The sequence below is a fragment of the Panthera pardus genome, unplaced genomic scaffold (assembly GCF_024362965.1).
Source record: "Panthera pardus isolate Hobbes unplaced genomic scaffold, ASM2436296v1 HiC_scaffold_10, whole genome shotgun sequence".
Lineage (NCBI taxonomy): Eukaryota > Metazoa > Chordata > Mammalia > Carnivora > Felidae > Panthera > Panthera pardus.
In genome coordinates this window covers 7,653,971-7,671,674 of record NW_026526655.1, presented here as the reverse complement: position 1 = coordinate 7,671,674, position 17,704 = coordinate 7,653,971, and the positions used below count along the sequence as shown (strand labels likewise).

Below are 17,704 nucleotides of genomic sequence, written 5' to 3'. Positions count from 1 at the left end.
CATCCCTTCATCCTTTCTCTTCTTTGAAAGAGAAATAACCATCTATTTGCAAAACTACATGGGCATAAAGACTTCTCTCTGAATACCGTCTGAATTCTGCCCCAAGATCTGGTGAAAGTTTATTAAAAGGAATGCCCTTTAAAAACTAAAGATAATTACACTACCTGAAAACGTTTTCAAGTTTAGCTTCTTCATGAGCACTTAGGTTCTTTGGCATTTGAATATTAAAATGTTGTCCTCTGTATAAGAAAAAAAGATACGAAGCAGTGTTTATAACCTGGGCGGCCACTGAGTGTGCCAGTCGTGTCTAGGAGAGAACAGTCAAAACAGTTTGTCTTCTACTTAAAATGCTGTCTATGAAATTCTTGTGTCAGGTTGTTTAAATAGAAGTCCACCATGGATTTCATAAAATGTTTAATGTGATGCAATAAACAGTAAACACGGAAAGAATAAGTGATTCATTCCCTGGGCAGAAGTCAGTCATTTGCAGACAAGGTGCCCGCTGTGTGTCAGGTACGAGATAGACGGGCACAAGAGCTGGTGCTCATTCCTGAAGATTCCAGGGTGCGGTGGGAAGGAGAGGCATGGAAAGAAGTAACTAGGATGTGTTAAGAGCTACAGAAGTGTCACGAGAGAGCTGGGAGAGTGGAATAAGTGGCTGTTTAGGACAGCCTCAGATCCTTTTCGAAAGAGCTGCAGGGAGGGGGGACGGGAAGTATACGAAACACCATACATCCTCCCCTGGGGGAATCTGAATATGCCTTTGAGGGATGATGATGAGCCGAATCTTCGAGGATGTGCAAAAGTTGGCCAGATGTAAAACATCCAGAAAGATGTCCCAGAGAGAACAATCTTGGCAAGACCTAGAACGGTGAGCAGGCCTGGCAGGTGAAGGGTGTGCGGTGAGTGGCCCTGCTGAAGGGGAAGGCCTCGCCGGGTGACCGAAGGACCTGGTGGGCCGTGGGATGGCCGGTGAGCGGACTTGTATTGAGCATCTTAAGTATTGTTTTGCCAGTAAGAAAGCCAAGGCTCAGAATTCCACTAGTTTGCCCAGGGTGTACAGGAGGTGGTGGGCCCAGGATTAGACTTCAAGTCTGTGGGGCCTCAAATTCTTTACTCTTTTTCCTGCACTGTGCTCCTGATGAGTATGGACTTTACTGTTTACTGATCTTTAGACGTGTGTGTGTGTGTGTGTGTGTGTGTGTGTGTGTGTGAGAGAGAGAGAGATAAAGGCCTTTTCTGCAAATAAAACATAACCTTAAACTCTAATATATAAGAACAGATCAGGTTGTATTTCATTAGCTTAAATTTCTTTCGTACTTAAATGTGTAAGACTTATGAGATCAACTCAAGAAAGCAGTGGCTTTTTCTTAATAAGCTTTTATTTTAGACTCATTTTAGCCTTAACAGAAAAGTTGCGAAGACAGTACAAAGAAAAGAGGTCCCACTTCCCAGTTCCCCCAGTGTTGACATCTTATATTACCCTAGGACATTTGTCATAACTAACAAGCTGATACTGGGAAATTACTATTAACTAAACTCCATACTTTATTTGGATTTTACCAGCTTTTCCACCAATGTCTTCTTTTGGGTTCACTCCAGGATACCACATTGTATTTAATTGCAATGACTTTTCTTTTGACAAACACAAAGTCAGGAATTGCATTATGTTTGCATGTGCTCAGCTTTGTGATTCAAAATAAGATAGTGCCTTGAACACTTGAAAGAAACACTACTATGTAAAGAGGTATTAAGCCCTGGGCTACGAGCATGCCTGGAGAGCAGCCTACTACCAAAATACAATTGGTATAATTATCAGATAATGCAGGGCAGAGAAGAATCCCAGAATTCACACCCAACAAATTTGATTTAGTCTATCTTAGCTTGGGCTGTCATAAAACATACTATAGACTAGGTGGCTTAAACAACAGACATTTATGTTTTCACAGTTCTGGGGAATAGAAGTCCTAGATGAGGGTCCCAGCCAGTTCGGTTCATAGTGAGGACTCTTCCTGGCTTGTAGATGGCTGTGTCCTCATAGGGCCTTTTTTCTGTGTCTCTGCGGGGCAGGGAGAGGAGAGTTACCTCTCTCTATTGGATCAGAGCCCCACCCTGTGACTTCATTTAACCTTAATTACCTCCTCAAGACCCTACCTCCAGTGCGGGGACATTGAGGGCTAGGGCTTCCCCATAGGAATTTGCGGGGGTGGGGGGACAGTTCCATCCATAGCAGAATCCAAAACCTGAAATGATGGGAAATCTTTACAATCTCGTCCCAAGACAGTGTGGTCTTGAGACTTTCTCCATTTTGCACCTTATGTGTATGCAGGTAAAGACGTATTATCTTGTAAAACACCGGATACCTGAAAGACAATGTTAAATATGTAGATCATATTTTAACACTCATTAAATAAGTTAAAGAAAATGTAGTGTCATCTGAACAGATGGTATAAAAGCAACGGCAAGAAAAAAAACATCAAAAATGATTGTCTTACAAAAAGCTGTTACCAAAAGTTTTCGGGTGGTCATTAGATTTTACACAGGTGTTTAAAAAAAATAGCGCATCCTTCAGAATAATGCCAAGTAATGCCATACAATTATTAATTATTTGTTACTGGTGTGGGCCATGAGTTCTAGAATTTACATTTCCATACCAAAGGTTATTTACTGTATTGAAACAGGGTCCAGGTACAGTCACTTCACAGAGTAAGAAACCACGGGGAGTGTTGAAAAAGGGCTGCTACTGTGGCTGGTTTAGTTTGGGAGGGGAGTGGATGGTAATCAAGAAAGGTGTGGAAGAAGGAATAGATTAAAGGGAGGAGAGAGCAAGATCCAGGTAGAGATACTGTGTTCATCTTTGGAACTTTAGAGAAAACAAGTAGCATTCTGGGACAGCTGTGAAGTCATCATTTTAAAGTAAGTTGGAGAGAATTTTTTTTTTTTTAATTAAAGAAGGTATACCACTGGATCAGTTTATTATGGACTAGAAAGATCAATAAAGGGAAGAAATCATTTGGGCTTAAAGAACTGCAAAATGAGTGATCAGTTGATCCGAGCATTCTCCTAGGAAACCTGTGATCCTTTGTTGGAGTATCCCTGCTGATGTTCCGACGTGTGGTCTGGTCAGCTGCGATACTGCTTTCAATCACGAAAGCATCGATTCTACAATTTTATTTTGGTGAAACCCCGTCATGAGTTTACACTCAGCCCTTGGGTTCTTTTATTGTTCCCAGATTTATTGGCAAATCATTGATAAACACAACTGTGTATTCTGAAAGTGTGAAACGATTGCCAAGATGAAGTTAAGGAATACACGCACTGCCTCTCACGGTTAGGTCTTGTGTGCGTGTGGTGAGAATGCTTCAGGTGTACTGTCAGCAAATTTCAAGTGTACCGCATCCTGCCATTAACCGTAGTCACCATGCTGTACCTTCAGATCCTCAGAACTTACTCATCGCGTAACCGAAAGTACGTGCCATTTGATCTATATCTCCCCATTTTTCGCCCCCCAGCCCCCCAGCCACTGCCATGTAAGTGATACCATACGGTATTTGAGATCCTGTCTGGCTTATTTCACTGAGTATAGTGCCCTCCCAGGCTCATTCATGCTGTCACAACTGGCAGGAGTTCCTTCTTTTTTTATGGATAATAATGCCATAGTTTATGTGCATGTACACATTGTCTTTATCCCTTCATCTGTCAACAGACACTTGGGTTGTTGCCATGTCTTACGGTTGTGAATAATGCTGCCGTGAGCATGAGAACACAGATATCTCTTCAAAGGACTGATTCCATTTCCTTGGGGTATATACCAAGAAGTGAGGTTACTGGATCAAATGGTAACTCTGTTTTTAATGTTTCGAGGGACCTCTATACTGTCTTCCGTTATGGCTCTACCAATTTAGATCCCCCCTCAATAATGTATGAGTGTTCTCTTCTCTCCACATTCTCACCACCCTTTGTTATTTCTTGTCTTTTTGGTAATAGTCATCCTAACAGATGTGAGATAATTTACCAGTCCCACTTACAACAGCATGAAAAACAATAAAATACTTAGGAATACATTTAACCAGGAGGTAAAAGTTGTGTACACTGAGAACTGTAAGACGTCAATGAAAGAAATTGATAAAGGCACAAATAAGTGTAAAGACAGGCATCCTGTGTTCTTGGATTGGAAGAATTAATATTGTTAAAATGCTCATACTCCCCAAAGTTATCTACAGATTCAGTGTAATCTCTATCAAAATTCCAATAGCATTTTTCACAAAAATAGAAAATCTATCCTAAAATTAATATAGGACCACAAAGGACTATGAGTAGCTAAAGATATCTTGAGGCAGAAAACAAAACCGCAGGCATCACACTTCTCATTTCAAACTACGTTACGAAGCTACAATAATCAAAACAGTAGGGTACTAGTATAAAAACAGACACATGGATCAATAGAACAGAATAGACAGCTTGGAAATAAACCCGTGTACATGTGGCCAACTAGTCTTTGACAAAGGTGCCAAGAACATACAAGGGGGAAAAGACCATCTCTTCAATACATGGTGCTGAGAAAACTGACAGCCACATGCAAAGAATGACACTGGACACCCATCTTACACTGCACACAAAAACTCACTTGAATTAGGAGCGCCTGGTGGCTCTCAGTTAAGCATCCAACTCCCGGTTTCAACTCGGGTCATGATCTCACGGTTCGTGAATTTGAGCCCCACATCAGACTCTGCGCCGACAGCGTGAAGTCTGCTTGGGATTCCCTGTCTCGCCCTCTCCCTGCCCCTCTCCTGCTCGTGTGTGCATGCTCATATTCGTTCATTCTCTGTCTCTCCCTCTCTCCCTCTCTCAAAAATAAATAAATAAACTTAAAGAAAAAACAACTTGAATTAAAGACTTAAGTGTAAGACCTTGGGTTCTTAAGTATAGAGTTCAACTGGAAGATTATATCCAAAAAGTCCAACTCATTCTTGACTCTAGAGTTTCAGTTTTAGCATATAGTAAAATGTAATTATTTTTCATTGCTGTAATATCATTTTTCCCCGTTACCAATTCTTCTCACCTTTCCAGTTCACATTCCCATTTCTCTGGAGGCTCTTCGCAAATGTGCCAGGTGGCATGGTCCTTCTGTGGCCTTCAGGGGACAGTGCTGCCTCCATCTTCAGTTTGCTCTGGAAGCTCAAGCTCTTCATCAAAACTCTGTCCTCTAGGGGCACCTGGGTGGCTCAGTCAGGTTGAGCGACTGACTTCAGTTCAGGTCATGATCTCACGGTTGGTGGGTTCGAGCCCCGCGTTGGGCTCTGTGCTGACAGTTCAGAGCCTGGAACCTGCTTCCCATTCTGTGTCTCCCTCTCTCTCTGCCCTTCCCTCCCTCTCTCTCTTTCTCTCTCTCTCTCTCTCTCTCAAATATAAATAAACATTAAAAGTTAAAAAACAACAAGAACTCTGTCCTCTGGGTGGCTCGCAAGTCTGGTCAACTCCTGCAGATGAGAGAGCAATGTGCTCATGGGCCTATTCTTTGCTTGCAGGTTGTCCCCATGCTTCCCAGGCTGCTGTGTGAGGAGCTGTGCAGCCTCCATCCCATGACAGACAAGCTGACCTTCTCTGTGATCTGGACACTCACCCCAGAGGGCAAGGTAACAGCTTACACGCGTGAGCAGTTCATTCAGTGAGTCCCTGTTAATCGCCCACTTTGTGCCTGGTGCCAAGCTGGAGTCCCACGGTGGTAGAAGGGCACTGTGCGGGCAGTCGCCATAGAGAACAGAGGAGAGCCCCCTGCCTCTGAAGAGCTGTCAGTCCATTTAGAAGGCCAGACTGACCGTGAGCAATTAGAAATAGGTGTCTTTCTTATCTTTTATCAAACGGAAGAAGGAATTGTGTAAACAAAGTCACTGGGGAGGCTTAGTGCAGGAGCTGAGATGTAAAGGTGAATGTGGACCGGCAGTGGCAGAAGGGGCAGAAGGGGCAGAAGGAGCTACAGTTAGGAGAACGGGCCCTGTTTGAAGGAGGACACTGGGGGGAAAGGGTTGTGAGTTTGGGAAGGTGGCACGGAGTCAACCTGTGGGGACCCTCAAATGACAGTTGCAAATGAATTCTGGGTTGTTAGGGTTCCTCTGAAGGGTCATGAGAAAGGTGACATTTTGGAAAGATTAGTGCCACATCTTTGTGCAGGTGACCTGGTAGTTGGAAGATGAATTAAATTGGCACAGAGCAATGCCATAATCAGGGCCCAATGATGAGACTATGGACCAAGCACAGAAAGGAGAAGAATGTCAGCAGGCACTCCCTAAAGGTGGGGGATAAATAAGACAGCTAAATGGAAGATAACTCTAGGAAAAACTAGTCTTCTCCCCACAAACAGAAGCAACCCTAAACATCCAAAAATAAGGTAATGATTAAGTAACATACAGCACCGATTCAGTGGGATGTTATGCAGTTACTAGAGCTGTTACAGAGACCGTGTAAGAGCATAGGAAATGTTTATGCTGTAATATTCAATGGAAGTAAAAAGAAGATATTTAATTACAAAGAGGCTCCAAATAAAGATGGAGAATCAAATACCCACATTGACTTTCATTCCCTCCCAAAACCTCACTAAAACAACAACGAAGAGATTTTTTTTAAAGACATAAACCCACAAGGACAAAGAGAATGGGAGAGCAGACAACAGCAACAAAATTTTGGAACTGGGAAGCAGATGGATGAGTGGTCACTGACTTAGCAGTCCTAAGAAAGCTGAATCCTGAGCCAACAATCGAGAAGGCCAAGAAACAACTCAATTTTGCATAGCCGAACCCTAAAGAAATTCAGAAATTGATGGCACCAGGTAACTGCACAAAGTGGAAGAGAGGTGGGTGAAGAGGAAACTAACCGTATTGGTTGAAAGTTCATTTAGAAAGATTGCCCCTCCCGTAACTTGGAAGAAGAACAGAAGTTTATTCTCTGGACAGGATGAAGTTAAGGATGTCTGAACTGGGGGACGCCAAACACACTTAATGGTAATGGTCGCTTGGGAGAGGTTGATTGAGTGCTAGCCTCCTAAATGCTAAACATCCCAGCTTTCTTGTCCAGCTAAACGCAGAATTCTGGTCACCAAGGCTTATACTCTTGAGTCCGGAGATGAGAAACTTTTCTTGAAGAATCAGAGTGTGAAGAGTTAAGGATCATCGCCTCAGGCACTCCCCAACCAACAGCCCAGCTCCTCTCCCTGTAGGGAATCTTAGAGGCAGCAAGTTCCTTCAACGCGAGCAGAGCTCTTTAGGATTTCACTAAAAATCAGCATTTTAGGATTTCACTTCCACATATGAAGAGACATCCAAGGGGCACCTGGCTGGCTGAGTCAGTGGAGCGTGCGACTCTATATCTTGGGGTCATGTGTTCAAGCTTCACTCTGGGCATACAGCTTACTTAAAAGAGAGAGAGAGACAACTAAAACTAAAGCCACTACCATGAAATAGAAAAACCAAAGCAAACAAACAGAAAAAAGCAACTAGGACAAAACAGACTGTACAGGGAAAAGAAATGATCATTTATATCTCTAGAGAATTTTTTAAAGAAATTATAAGATCTAGATACTTTAAAACAAGAAACAGGAGCAGGGAGGAAGAGCTCATGGAAATTTAAAACATGATAGAAGAAATAAAGGCGACTCAAAATTCTGGTTGGCAGATAGAGTTGAGGAGTTGTCCCAGAAAGAGATAGAACAAATAAGAAAATTAGAGGACTAGTCCAGGATATCCAGTATTTTTTCAATGAATATTCCAGAAATTGAGAACAATCAAAAAAGGGAGAAGAAATGATCAAGAAAATAACTCAACAAAATGCCCCTTTCCTGCAGGATTTGACTTTCCAGATTGAAAGAACCCAGGGCCCAGCACCATGGTGGATACACATCATCTCCAGACCATATCATCATAAAATCTCAGAACACCAGGGACAAAGGAAAGATCCTCTTGGCTTCTAAGAAGGAAAAAAAAAGTCACATACAGTCGTTCAGAACTCAGAATAACTTAAGACTATTCTGTTATAACCCTAGAAGCTAGATGGCAATGAAACAACACTTTCTAATCCTGAAAGACTATGATTTTAATGCTAAAATTCTGTACCCAGCTAAGCTATCAATAAAATGTATGAATCGGAAAGGACATTTTCAGGGCACTTGGATGGCTTAGTCAGTTGAGAGTCCAACCTTGACCTAGGTCATGATCTCACCTTTCATGAGTTCGAGCCCCACATCGAACTCTCTGCTGCCAGCGTAGAGCCCGCTTCATTCAGATCCTCTGTCTCCCTCTCACTGCCCCTCCCCCGCTCAGGCTCAAGTGCACATTTTCCCTCTCTGTCTCTCTCTCTCTTTCAAAAATAAGTAAGCATTAAAAATTTTAAAAAAGGAAAGGAAAGGACATTTTCAGATATGCAAGGCCTCAAAAAAACGTACCTTTCATATATCCTTTCTCAGGAAGCTACCAGAAGATGTGCTTCACCAGAATGAAAGAGTAAATCAGGAAGGAGGAAGACGTAGGATTCAGGGAGCAAATAAACCAACCCAGGAAAGCAGTGAAAGAATCACCTAGATCACAGGTTGGGGAACTTTTTCTGTCAAGGACAGGATAGTACTTTTTTTTTTCTTTTCAGTTTTTAGGCCACTTGGTCTCTGTCCCAACCACTCAACTCTACCTTTGTGCCATTATAGCACAAAAGTAGACAATATGTAAGTGAAAGAGCGTGGCTATATTCCAGTAAAACTCTACTTAAAAACAGATGACAGGCTGGATTTGACCTACAGGTCATAATTTTCTGTAGATGATGGTGAAGAAGGTCCCTAGGGCAGCAACTCTACAAGGGTATAGAAGACAGCCAGACAGACTGTAGCAGGCCAGAAGGCTCTAAGAGAGATGTCTTCAAGAAAATGAAATAGTTAAAACATCTATATATCTGAATTTTTTGAGAGATGATTTAGACCAGCACTTATAGAATTTTTGGGTCTGAGGACTTGTTACACTAAAAAACTCTTCGATGACCTCAAAATGTGTACGTTCATGTGGATTACCTATTAAAAATTAGAACTGCTAGAAATTTTAAATATTTAAATTAAAGTAATAATAATAAGCCATAAATAACATTTCATGAAAACTATGTTTTCTAAAAATTAGGAGAGTTTTATATTTTCCTAAATCTTTTTCACAACTGTATTAAGGAAGACATTAAACCAGCTTCTCATATATGCTTCTATATTCAATCTGTTAGGGTAAGTTATTTTGGTTGAATTATGTAAGTGAAGAAAATCCAGCTTCAAACAGATATGTAGTTGGAAAATAAAGGTGTGTTTATTTATTTATGTATATTATTTTTGAGAGAGAGAACACACCCAGGAAAGGGGCAGAGCGAGAGGGAGAGAGAATCCTAAGTGGGTTCCACACCCAGCTCAGAGGCTCGATCTTACAAACCTCGAGATCATGACCTGAACTGAAGTCAAGAGTTGGACGCTTAACTGACTGAGCCACTCAGGTGCCCCAAAAGGGGTATTTTAATAGTTTTTTCAGGTAATTATGGAAATTCGACTCTGCATTACACCAGAATTTGACAGTTTCTTAAAAATTAGTTCCATTCTAGAATCTGAAACTGTATCTGCTAGGGACTAAATTCTGTACCACTAAAACCCATATGTTGACGCTCCAGTGCCCTAGTGTGTGTCTGGAGGTAGAGCCTGTAGGGAGATAATTTAGGTTACATGAGTTCATAAGGGTGGAGGCCTGATCTGATAGAATTAACGTGTTTGTGAGAAGAGACCAGAGAGCTCGCTTTCTCCCTGCCATGTGAGGACACAGTGAGAAGGTGGTCATCCTCAAGCCAGGAAGAGAGCCTCTCTCACCATGAACCAAATAGGCTGGCACCTTGATCTTGTCCTTCCCAAATTCTAGAACTGTGAGAAAGCAATTATCAACAACGCCCAGACTGGGGTATGTTGTTATGGCAGCCCTAGTTGACTGATACAATAGATACAATAATATCACTTCAACTTTTTTTACTAGATTACATTAAAATCTGTCTTATATTTTATTTTTTTTAATGTTTTATTTTATTTTTGAGAGGGCGGGGAGGGGCAGAGAGACAGAGACAGAGGATCCAAAGCAGGCTCCACCGTGATAGCAGAGAGCTCGACGCGGGACTCAAACCCACAAACCAGGAGATCATGATCTGAGCCAAAGTTGGACACTTAACCGACTTAGCCACTGAGGCGCCCCAGTCTTATACTCTAAATGGACCTTTTACCTAGGCACTGATTTTTTTTTTTTTATCATGCATTTAGAAAGTTTAGATCATTTAGAAAATATTGGCTCCTTATGCTGATCTTCTACATGTGAACATATTTCCTTTTATGATATCAAAAAATCACATTGGTTAATATCACTGCCGATATTAGACAAGTCTTTAAGTATTAGGAAACATGTACCATGTGTCGGATGCAAGGTTTCCAAAATTCTCAGTTTTGTGAAAGCTCAAATTTTATCATAGGCAATAAATAATATCCGTTGTTTTTCTTGAAGCCCCAAATAACCATAGTTTGAGTATTATTTGTTCCTTCGAGCAAAAATGGCGTTTCGTAAAAAAAGCCATCAGTTTAGCTTACAGCTCAGTTACATAACTGCTTTTCCTCCAGACAGCCGTCATACTTCATTCAGCATGCAGCTTTCTGTGAAGAAAACAAGGACTCAAGGATTGAGCCATAATAAGACTAATAACTGTTACTGCGTCATCAAGAACATTCTTACCCACGTCATCAAAAACATTCAGACATTCTTAAGCCAGCTAGACTTTCTGTTCCTGGGACTGAGGTGGTCAAGAGTATCCTGGCACTTGATACATTTGTTGCCGTTGCCTTATTCATGCCAAGGCAGCGGCAGCGGCAGCGGCAGCAGAAATTTCCCCCGCCAGCGCTTTTGTTCCCAGTGTAAATGTCAACACAAGGAAAAGGGCAAATAATGCCTTAGGATTTATTATTATGAAAATAGCACTGACCTCCTGGGTCCCTGCAAGGGTCTCAGGCACCCCCAGGAGTCCACAGACCATACTTTAAGAACCACTGTTTTAGACAGTTGGTGGGAAGTTTGGGGTAGATCAATATACACGGTATACAGAAAAACCAAGCAAATTAAAACAAAGCAGCTATTAATTCTGGTGAAAATAAAAATTCGTGTAGGAAAGAAAAGGAACGCTTAGCATGCACATAACCATAATAGTTCGTTCTGACAGCGATGATGTGACCATGGGGAGGGCAAGGGCCTGGAGCGGTTCTGTGGGTTTGGTTGGGGGAAAAGGAGCACATGTGGGAAAAAAACTAAATTCTCTTCTTCTGTAGTAAAAAGTTTTGAATAACACCTAAAACTGAAAAACCAAGAAGCAGCGATCAGGCAGGCTACTTAGAAATATAGAAGTAAGTACCCAAATAACCTGCTAAAATTGGGGAAAGTGGTTACCCCTGGGGAAGGGCAGAGGAAGGAAGGAGACAGAGGGCTGCTGGTTTTCACAAGCCTTTGACACTCTTTGTCTGCTTGAACTGTGGGTACTTTAACTTTTCAATGTTTATTTTGAAAAATTTCAAATAGACATGAAAGTAAAGAGAATAGCATAATAAGCCCACCCTCCCTATCTCCCAGATTCGACTACTGACAACCTTTTTTTTTCCTGAAGTATTGTAAAACAAACCAGAGACATCATGTCATTTCACCATATTTTGATACATAACTAAAAATTTATTTTCGTATATAACAACAATGCTGTTAGCACACCTTACGATTAATACTAATGCCTCGGTGTCCTCCACAACCCAGTCCATTATTACATTTCCCAGATCGTCTCCAACTAATTTGTCAGAACCGGAAGCAAAACAAGTTACACACATTATGTTTGGTTTTTACAACTCCTAAATGTCTGATAATCAGTTCCTTTTTAAGAGTCAAGAAACAGGGCAACTGGGTGGCTCGGTTGGTGGGGCGTCCGACTTCAGCTCAGGTCATGATCTCACGGTTCGTGAGTTCAAGCCCCGCATCAGGCTCTGTGCTCACAGCTCAGAGTCTGGAGCATGCTTCAGAATCTGTGTGTGTGTGCACGGGTGTGTGTCTGTGCCCCTCTCTCCCTCACACTCTGTTTCTCTCTCTCTCAAAAATAAATAAATAGTAAAAGAGTCAAGAAACAAATATTATCTGAAATACAAAGAAGGAATTGTGAAGACAGTATGCCAGCAATCATATTTTGGTGGGGGTGGGAACATACAGGGGGAAAAAAATGAATGGAAAAAGACCAGAAGGAAATAAAATAGGATGCCAACAGTGGTTGTATTTGGGTACTAAGGATATGAGTAATTTTTTCTACTTTTTTGTATTTTCTAATGTTTTTTTGAAAACATGTATTAGTTTTATATTTTTATAAATGCTTATTTTTGCAGAAGTTTAAATAGAAAATAAAAGCCCATAGAAGAAAACTAACCTGAGTCAACAGAAAAGAACTTTGAATCTGAATTATGCCTGCCAGCATCAAACCCAAGAAATAAAAAGCTGCCTGATCTAATGAGCTACTAAAATATGAGAGTCATAAAAGAAGCACTCGAAAGAGGCAACCTCTGAAAAGCGCATTGGTCTTTAAGGTTTCTGTTGGAGGCATTGTCTAGTGAGCAAGCCTTCTGGCATGTGAAGGCTGGAGAGCAGGTGTGAAGTAGGCACGGGGTCCAGGAGGGCATGCTGGGCCTCCTTCAAACCAAGCCAAATAGGATGTGCAAAGATTTGGAGTAGGGACAGTCATGGCACAAGAGCCACTAGATATACCCTACGCAGACCAGGAGACCACATGGTGGGTGGGCCTGGTTGGTTGGTTGTCCCGGGATGTCGTTTCGCATGAGTGTCTCTTACTCACAGTCAAGATGCATGAAATGAGATGTCAGATTCCAGACTCCTGTCCAAGGAATGGGGCTCATTCAAGACCCTGGCGAGGAAGGCCTGAATTAATCGGTGATGGGGGCGGGGGGGGGGGCGGGTGCATGGAGCAGGCAGGTGGGAGGGTCGGGGAACCAGAGGAGGCCATTGAGGAGGGAGGTAGCCCCGCATCAAGAACCCGAGGGAACGAGGAGGAGAGCGGCCGAAGCCTGCGGCTAGGTTTGTGTGGAATGGCGGTTTCTCGAGGGCGATGGCTTCGACTTAGAAGGAGCCAGAGCAGGGCCACCAGCATCGTGCCACAACCACTGCAGCATGACTGCCAGTCTCACCTGGAGCCGAAGTAGAGAAAGTTTCGCATTTTTCCTTCGTCTACCACAATGTTGTGCTTTCTGGAGCAGGCGTGATCGGCTATAGAAACGCTATTCCCACTTGCTTAAAACACTCACTAGTTTTTTAATGGCCACTAGAAAATCGTGGTCGTATATGCTTCCACCAAGCCAATGCCCAGATTTTTAGATCGGTAGACGCTGAAGGGTCCATTTTTGGCCTACTTCTCACGTATTGGTGGTGAGAGCATTGTTCTCTGATTTAGACATTTGTGATTTTATGCTGTCATAAGGGAAAACAAACCCAGCTACATCTTTGTGCTTTGTGAGATCCAATTCTGGTACCATGAAATCCACTTTGACCATGTGAGATCAGTGACCTCGCTATCTCCTGGACACCTACCTCCAGCCCTTCCCTCTTGCTTGGCATTAAGGCCCCGCAAAGCTGAGACCGTGTCCTGTGTGCCGCACTCATCGAGACATCTTAATCTGAAGTCACCTTTGTAAAAACACCAACGTTACACTTTAAAGAGGTCACAAGCAGTGAATCGGACTTGATTACTGAGTCCTTAGACCTTAGAATCTTGGGGTCAAAGGTCAAAGTAATAAAGGAAGGGTCTCACAATTGCATCTCCCACAACATCCCTGCCATGTGCTGTCTGGCTCAGTTAGAAGGTGACAGTGTGCTCCTGAAGTTGCTTATTTCAGCTTCAATCAGTGGCAACCTCATTTCAGCCATTTATGCAGGCCAAAACCCATAAGGTCATTATTGACTTTGGTCTTTCTCTCACCCTTCACATCCAGTCTACCAATAAATCACCTCAGCTTAGCCTTCTAACCACCTCCAGCATCTGCCCCTTTCCTTACCACTGCGAGCACTGTCACCACCTGGGGCCAAGCAACCATCCCCCACCTGGACGGCTGTGGCCTCCTAACTCTTCTCCTAGCTTCTGCTGCCCCACTTCATCTTCTCTTTATACAGCAGTCAGAGTGATCCTTCTAAGTCAGAAATTAAGTCTTGTCTCTCCTTTTTACAAACTCTCCAGTCTCTCATTCTGAATAAAATCTAGAAGTCTTTACAATGGAATTTTTTTCCCCTGTTATTTTCTCCCTGGCTTCTCTGCTAGAAATGCATGGACTACAAAGTCATCTCAGGACTAGAGTCTCTTCTCATTTCCTGGGCCGTCTTTGTTCACGTGAGCATCTTGGCTCACTTTGCTTTTATCATCAAACTGACCTCTCCACTAGGTAGCACCTCCCCACCCCAGCTGCCGTGACCTAACTTCACTTGAGGTCAGACTTCCCTAACTGCCATCCTAGAATATCCATCAGGTCTCTGCCCATTCCCGGTAGTTCTAGGAAAATCTGTCCAGGCCCTGCTTCATGCACCCATTTATGAACGTTGGACATTGTGGGAGAACCATGCTGTCTACCAGTTCAGGCTGCTACTTAGAAATCCTTTCATTTACTACTAATACAGCTGTTTCAAACCTTTACCCGTGGCCCCAGCTTTCCACTCCTCTTCCCTTCAAGATCCACCATTCCCCCAGGTGACTTTCCATTCTCCCTGGAAACCTGCTGAAATCCACCCCCCGCTTCAGAGAGTCACAATCCCTCTCTGCCTTCCCTCACCCATTCCCCTCTCTTCATGCAGTAAAACACGTGCCCATTCCAACCTGGGTTTCAGCCCAGTGTCGTCTAGGTCTTCTAATGGCATCGGCACCCCCCGAGCCACTCGTACTCTCAGTCTTTAGCTTGCTTTACATCTGTCACATCAGTTCTGAGTGCTAACAGCTCCCTCATTGCAAAGCATCTCTAATCAGTCCTCTCTTCTGTTCCCATAGTCACCACCCCCACTCAAGTCCTTGCCATCCTCCCCTGGCATGTTGGGTGAAGACTGTTCATGGCTCTCCATTCTATTTCCCTAGTGCTATTACATGACTTTCCAGAAGGTGAATCTGGTCCCTTTACCCTGTTGCTCAACATGGTCGTAGGTTAGGAATACCGCCCCCCTCCCCCCCGAGAAGTCTAGTCTCCAGAGTATGACATGCAAAGACCCCACCAGCTGTTCCCCCATTTTGTGACCGTCTGCTGTCCATCCTCCAGGCCCCTCAGCCCCTACTCTTGCCACCGAAGGTTTTGCTTGGCCTGATAATTACCATGCTCCTGAGACTTTGCATGTGCTTTCCCCTCTTCCTAGAATGTCCTTCCCCACATCTCTACCAGTAGCAATCCTACTTACCTTTGAGATCCATCTAAAATGCCACTTCCTCCATGAAACTGCTTTTAGTCCTCCCTTCACTCATTTAGTAAAGACTCATTGAGTATTTGCTCTATTCGGAAATTACACAAGGTACTGAAGATACAGGAATTGAATAGGCACCAAAATAGAAATGGTAGTCATCTCCCGATGGTGCACTTATGGAAGATTTTTTTTCTTCTCCATTTCCCACCTGTATTTTGTTCAGTTTTCTACAATTAATGTGTATTACCACTGTAGTGAAAGAAAAGTAAGAATTACTTTGGGAATTTGTCCTGTTTTATTTTTGATAAACGGATAAGAGGTATTGGAATATGTTTATAGGCCGTATGGGAAGGCGAGTAGAAAAGGAGGTGTTGAAGAGGAGAAAAGAAGGAACAGATTTTTGGAGCCAGCTCACAAAGGGGCGGGAGGCTCAGGACCCAAACCTCAGCTCGGGGATTAGCCTTCAGTCGGGGGAGGGGACCACCAGCACGCCCAGCCTGGAGGGGGTGAAGAGTGGGGACCCCTGCCACACAGTCTGGGAAGGTGAGCAGACAGGGGGGCCCCCACCTTCCCTCAGAATCCTTTCCCCCATCTCTCCACCCCTGCAGTGCCTGTCCCCTGCACTTTACAGCCATTTGTGCACAGATCCGTTGTCCTACCAGATTTTAACATCCTCGTAAACAGAGCCCACTCTTAAGTTTTTCATCTCCTCCCATACAGCACAGTGTCATGTTTGCTCAAAAATGATTTCCTCAAGTGAATCGCATACCTGTTTTCAATTTTTGTTTATTTAGTCTGCTTAACTGGAATGGTGTTCCCCTGGAGAGGCACTTTTATCTACGGCAGGCTTCTTAGCTCTCCTGAGCTGTCTCCTGGGAGCTGAGGAGGGCTTTCCAGGGCTGTCGCTGGGAAAGGTGTGCTGCCAGCTTCCCCATGACGACCCCTCCACAGGCTCTCACCCCACTGCTCTCGACGCTCAACCTGCCGCTGCCACACCAGCTGCTATTTGTGGGAACCCTGGGAAACTTGACAAAGAAAATGGTGTGCTCTTCCTGGGCCGTCGTCTGCGGCAGGTTCATGGGGCCGAGACTCGTGCACAGTATCCTGTAACTTGGGGCTTCGGTTAATGATAAACTCCTTGTTGGGTTTTGCATTTTATCCTCAGACCCTGAAGTGGAAGCCTTGCCCAAGTAGCTCCCGGTGAGAGACAATAGCTTCTAAAGAGATTCTGAGAATAATAGAAAAGTTCCCAGAATATCTGTCTTTAGTCCTTTGTAGAGGCAGGGGCAGAATTGTTTTATTTCAGGCCTGTAGAGACAACCCAGGACCAGAGTAGCCTTTGGAAAAACTCTGCTGTGTTCTTGGGCCCTTCCTGTCCCAGTTTGTTAATGAGGGCACCAGCCAATTAGAGGCTTACCTAAGGTCCCTTCGGGGTAACAGCTGACTAAATTGTGAGCATCGATTTTGCTGTAAATCCTTGGGATTAAAATAAGAATTCAAAACAAAATATTTTCAAGAAATAAAAACAAAACCAAAAAAAAAAACTTTTATCATTTATGAGGCTGTCATGCAAAGAGCTAAAAATTATATTTGTTCAGCTTATCTCCTGCATTTTGGTGCTATTAATAGTGTATTTGACTTAAACCTAAAGATTTGAGCCCTCAGGTTATTAAACAACATAAGGGGTCACTGTGTTAGGTGTCTTTAAAAGGACCTCTGTTTTTGAGAAATGGGCCGGGTTCATCTTGTTGAAAGGCTGGAGCTGAATGAATGCACCTCAGTGGCTTTAGAAATTTGTTATTTTGTATTTCTATCTGAACCCAGTCCTCAGAAGCCTTCCTCCCTTACCCTCCCTACACTTTCTTCCCTCTCCCTCCACCTCTAGCTTTCTTCCCACACAGCCCTTGGGCCTCCCAGCCAGGCCACCACCCCTGCCCACCCCCGTGCAACTGTCTGAGGTAAAGAGAACACTTTTCAAGGACTGCTCAGGCGGGGTGCCCTCCTCCTCTGTCATAGGAATGGAATTCTTGTCTCCTAACCACATCCGGGCCTTCAGGCTCTTCTCACGTTCCTGCCATTTCCTAGGTTTGTGAGGCAAACACTTCAGGAAGTTTCCTTGTTTCCTCTTAGGCTTAGAAGTTTAGACAGCTGCCTCCCGATCAAGATGGGAAGGGGCCCAATTATAGTCTGGGGTCAGCAGACTAGGC

At 43.4% G+C, this 17,704-nt stretch overlaps 1 protein-coding gene and 1 long non-coding RNA gene across 9 annotated transcripts in view; one reads left to right on the top strand and one right to left on the bottom strand.

Moving 5' to 3' along the window:
• DIS3L2 (DIS3 like 3'-5' exoribonuclease 2) overlaps nucleotides 1–17,704 on the top strand; it is a 345,141-nt gene that overhangs the window by 244,224 nt on the left and 83,213 nt on the right. For 6 of the 7 annotated variants that reach the window (XM_019445569.2, XM_019445566.2, XM_019445567.2 and 3 more), the window contains one exon: nucleotides 5,529–5,636. The exons of the other annotated variant lie outside the window; for it this stretch is intronic. In XM_019445569.2, the coding sequence (XP_019301114.2) occupies nucleotides 5,529–5,636 (108 nt within the window). The remainder of the gene's footprint in view (nucleotides 1–5,528; nucleotides 5,637–17,704) is intronic. 7 annotated transcript variants of the gene reach the window in all.
• LOC109264905 (uncharacterized) lies at nucleotides 1,921–5,356 on the bottom strand. 2 transcript variants are annotated; one of them, XR_008422557.1, is made up of 3 exons: nucleotides 5,063–5,356; nucleotides 2,155–2,363; nucleotides 1,921–2,059 (listed from the first exon to the last, which is right to left on the bottom strand). It is a non-coding gene; the product is annotated as an uncharacterized LOC109264905 (long non-coding RNA). The 2 variants fall into 2 exon arrangements; XR_002078922.2 differs by having other exon boundaries at nucleotides 1,921–2,363.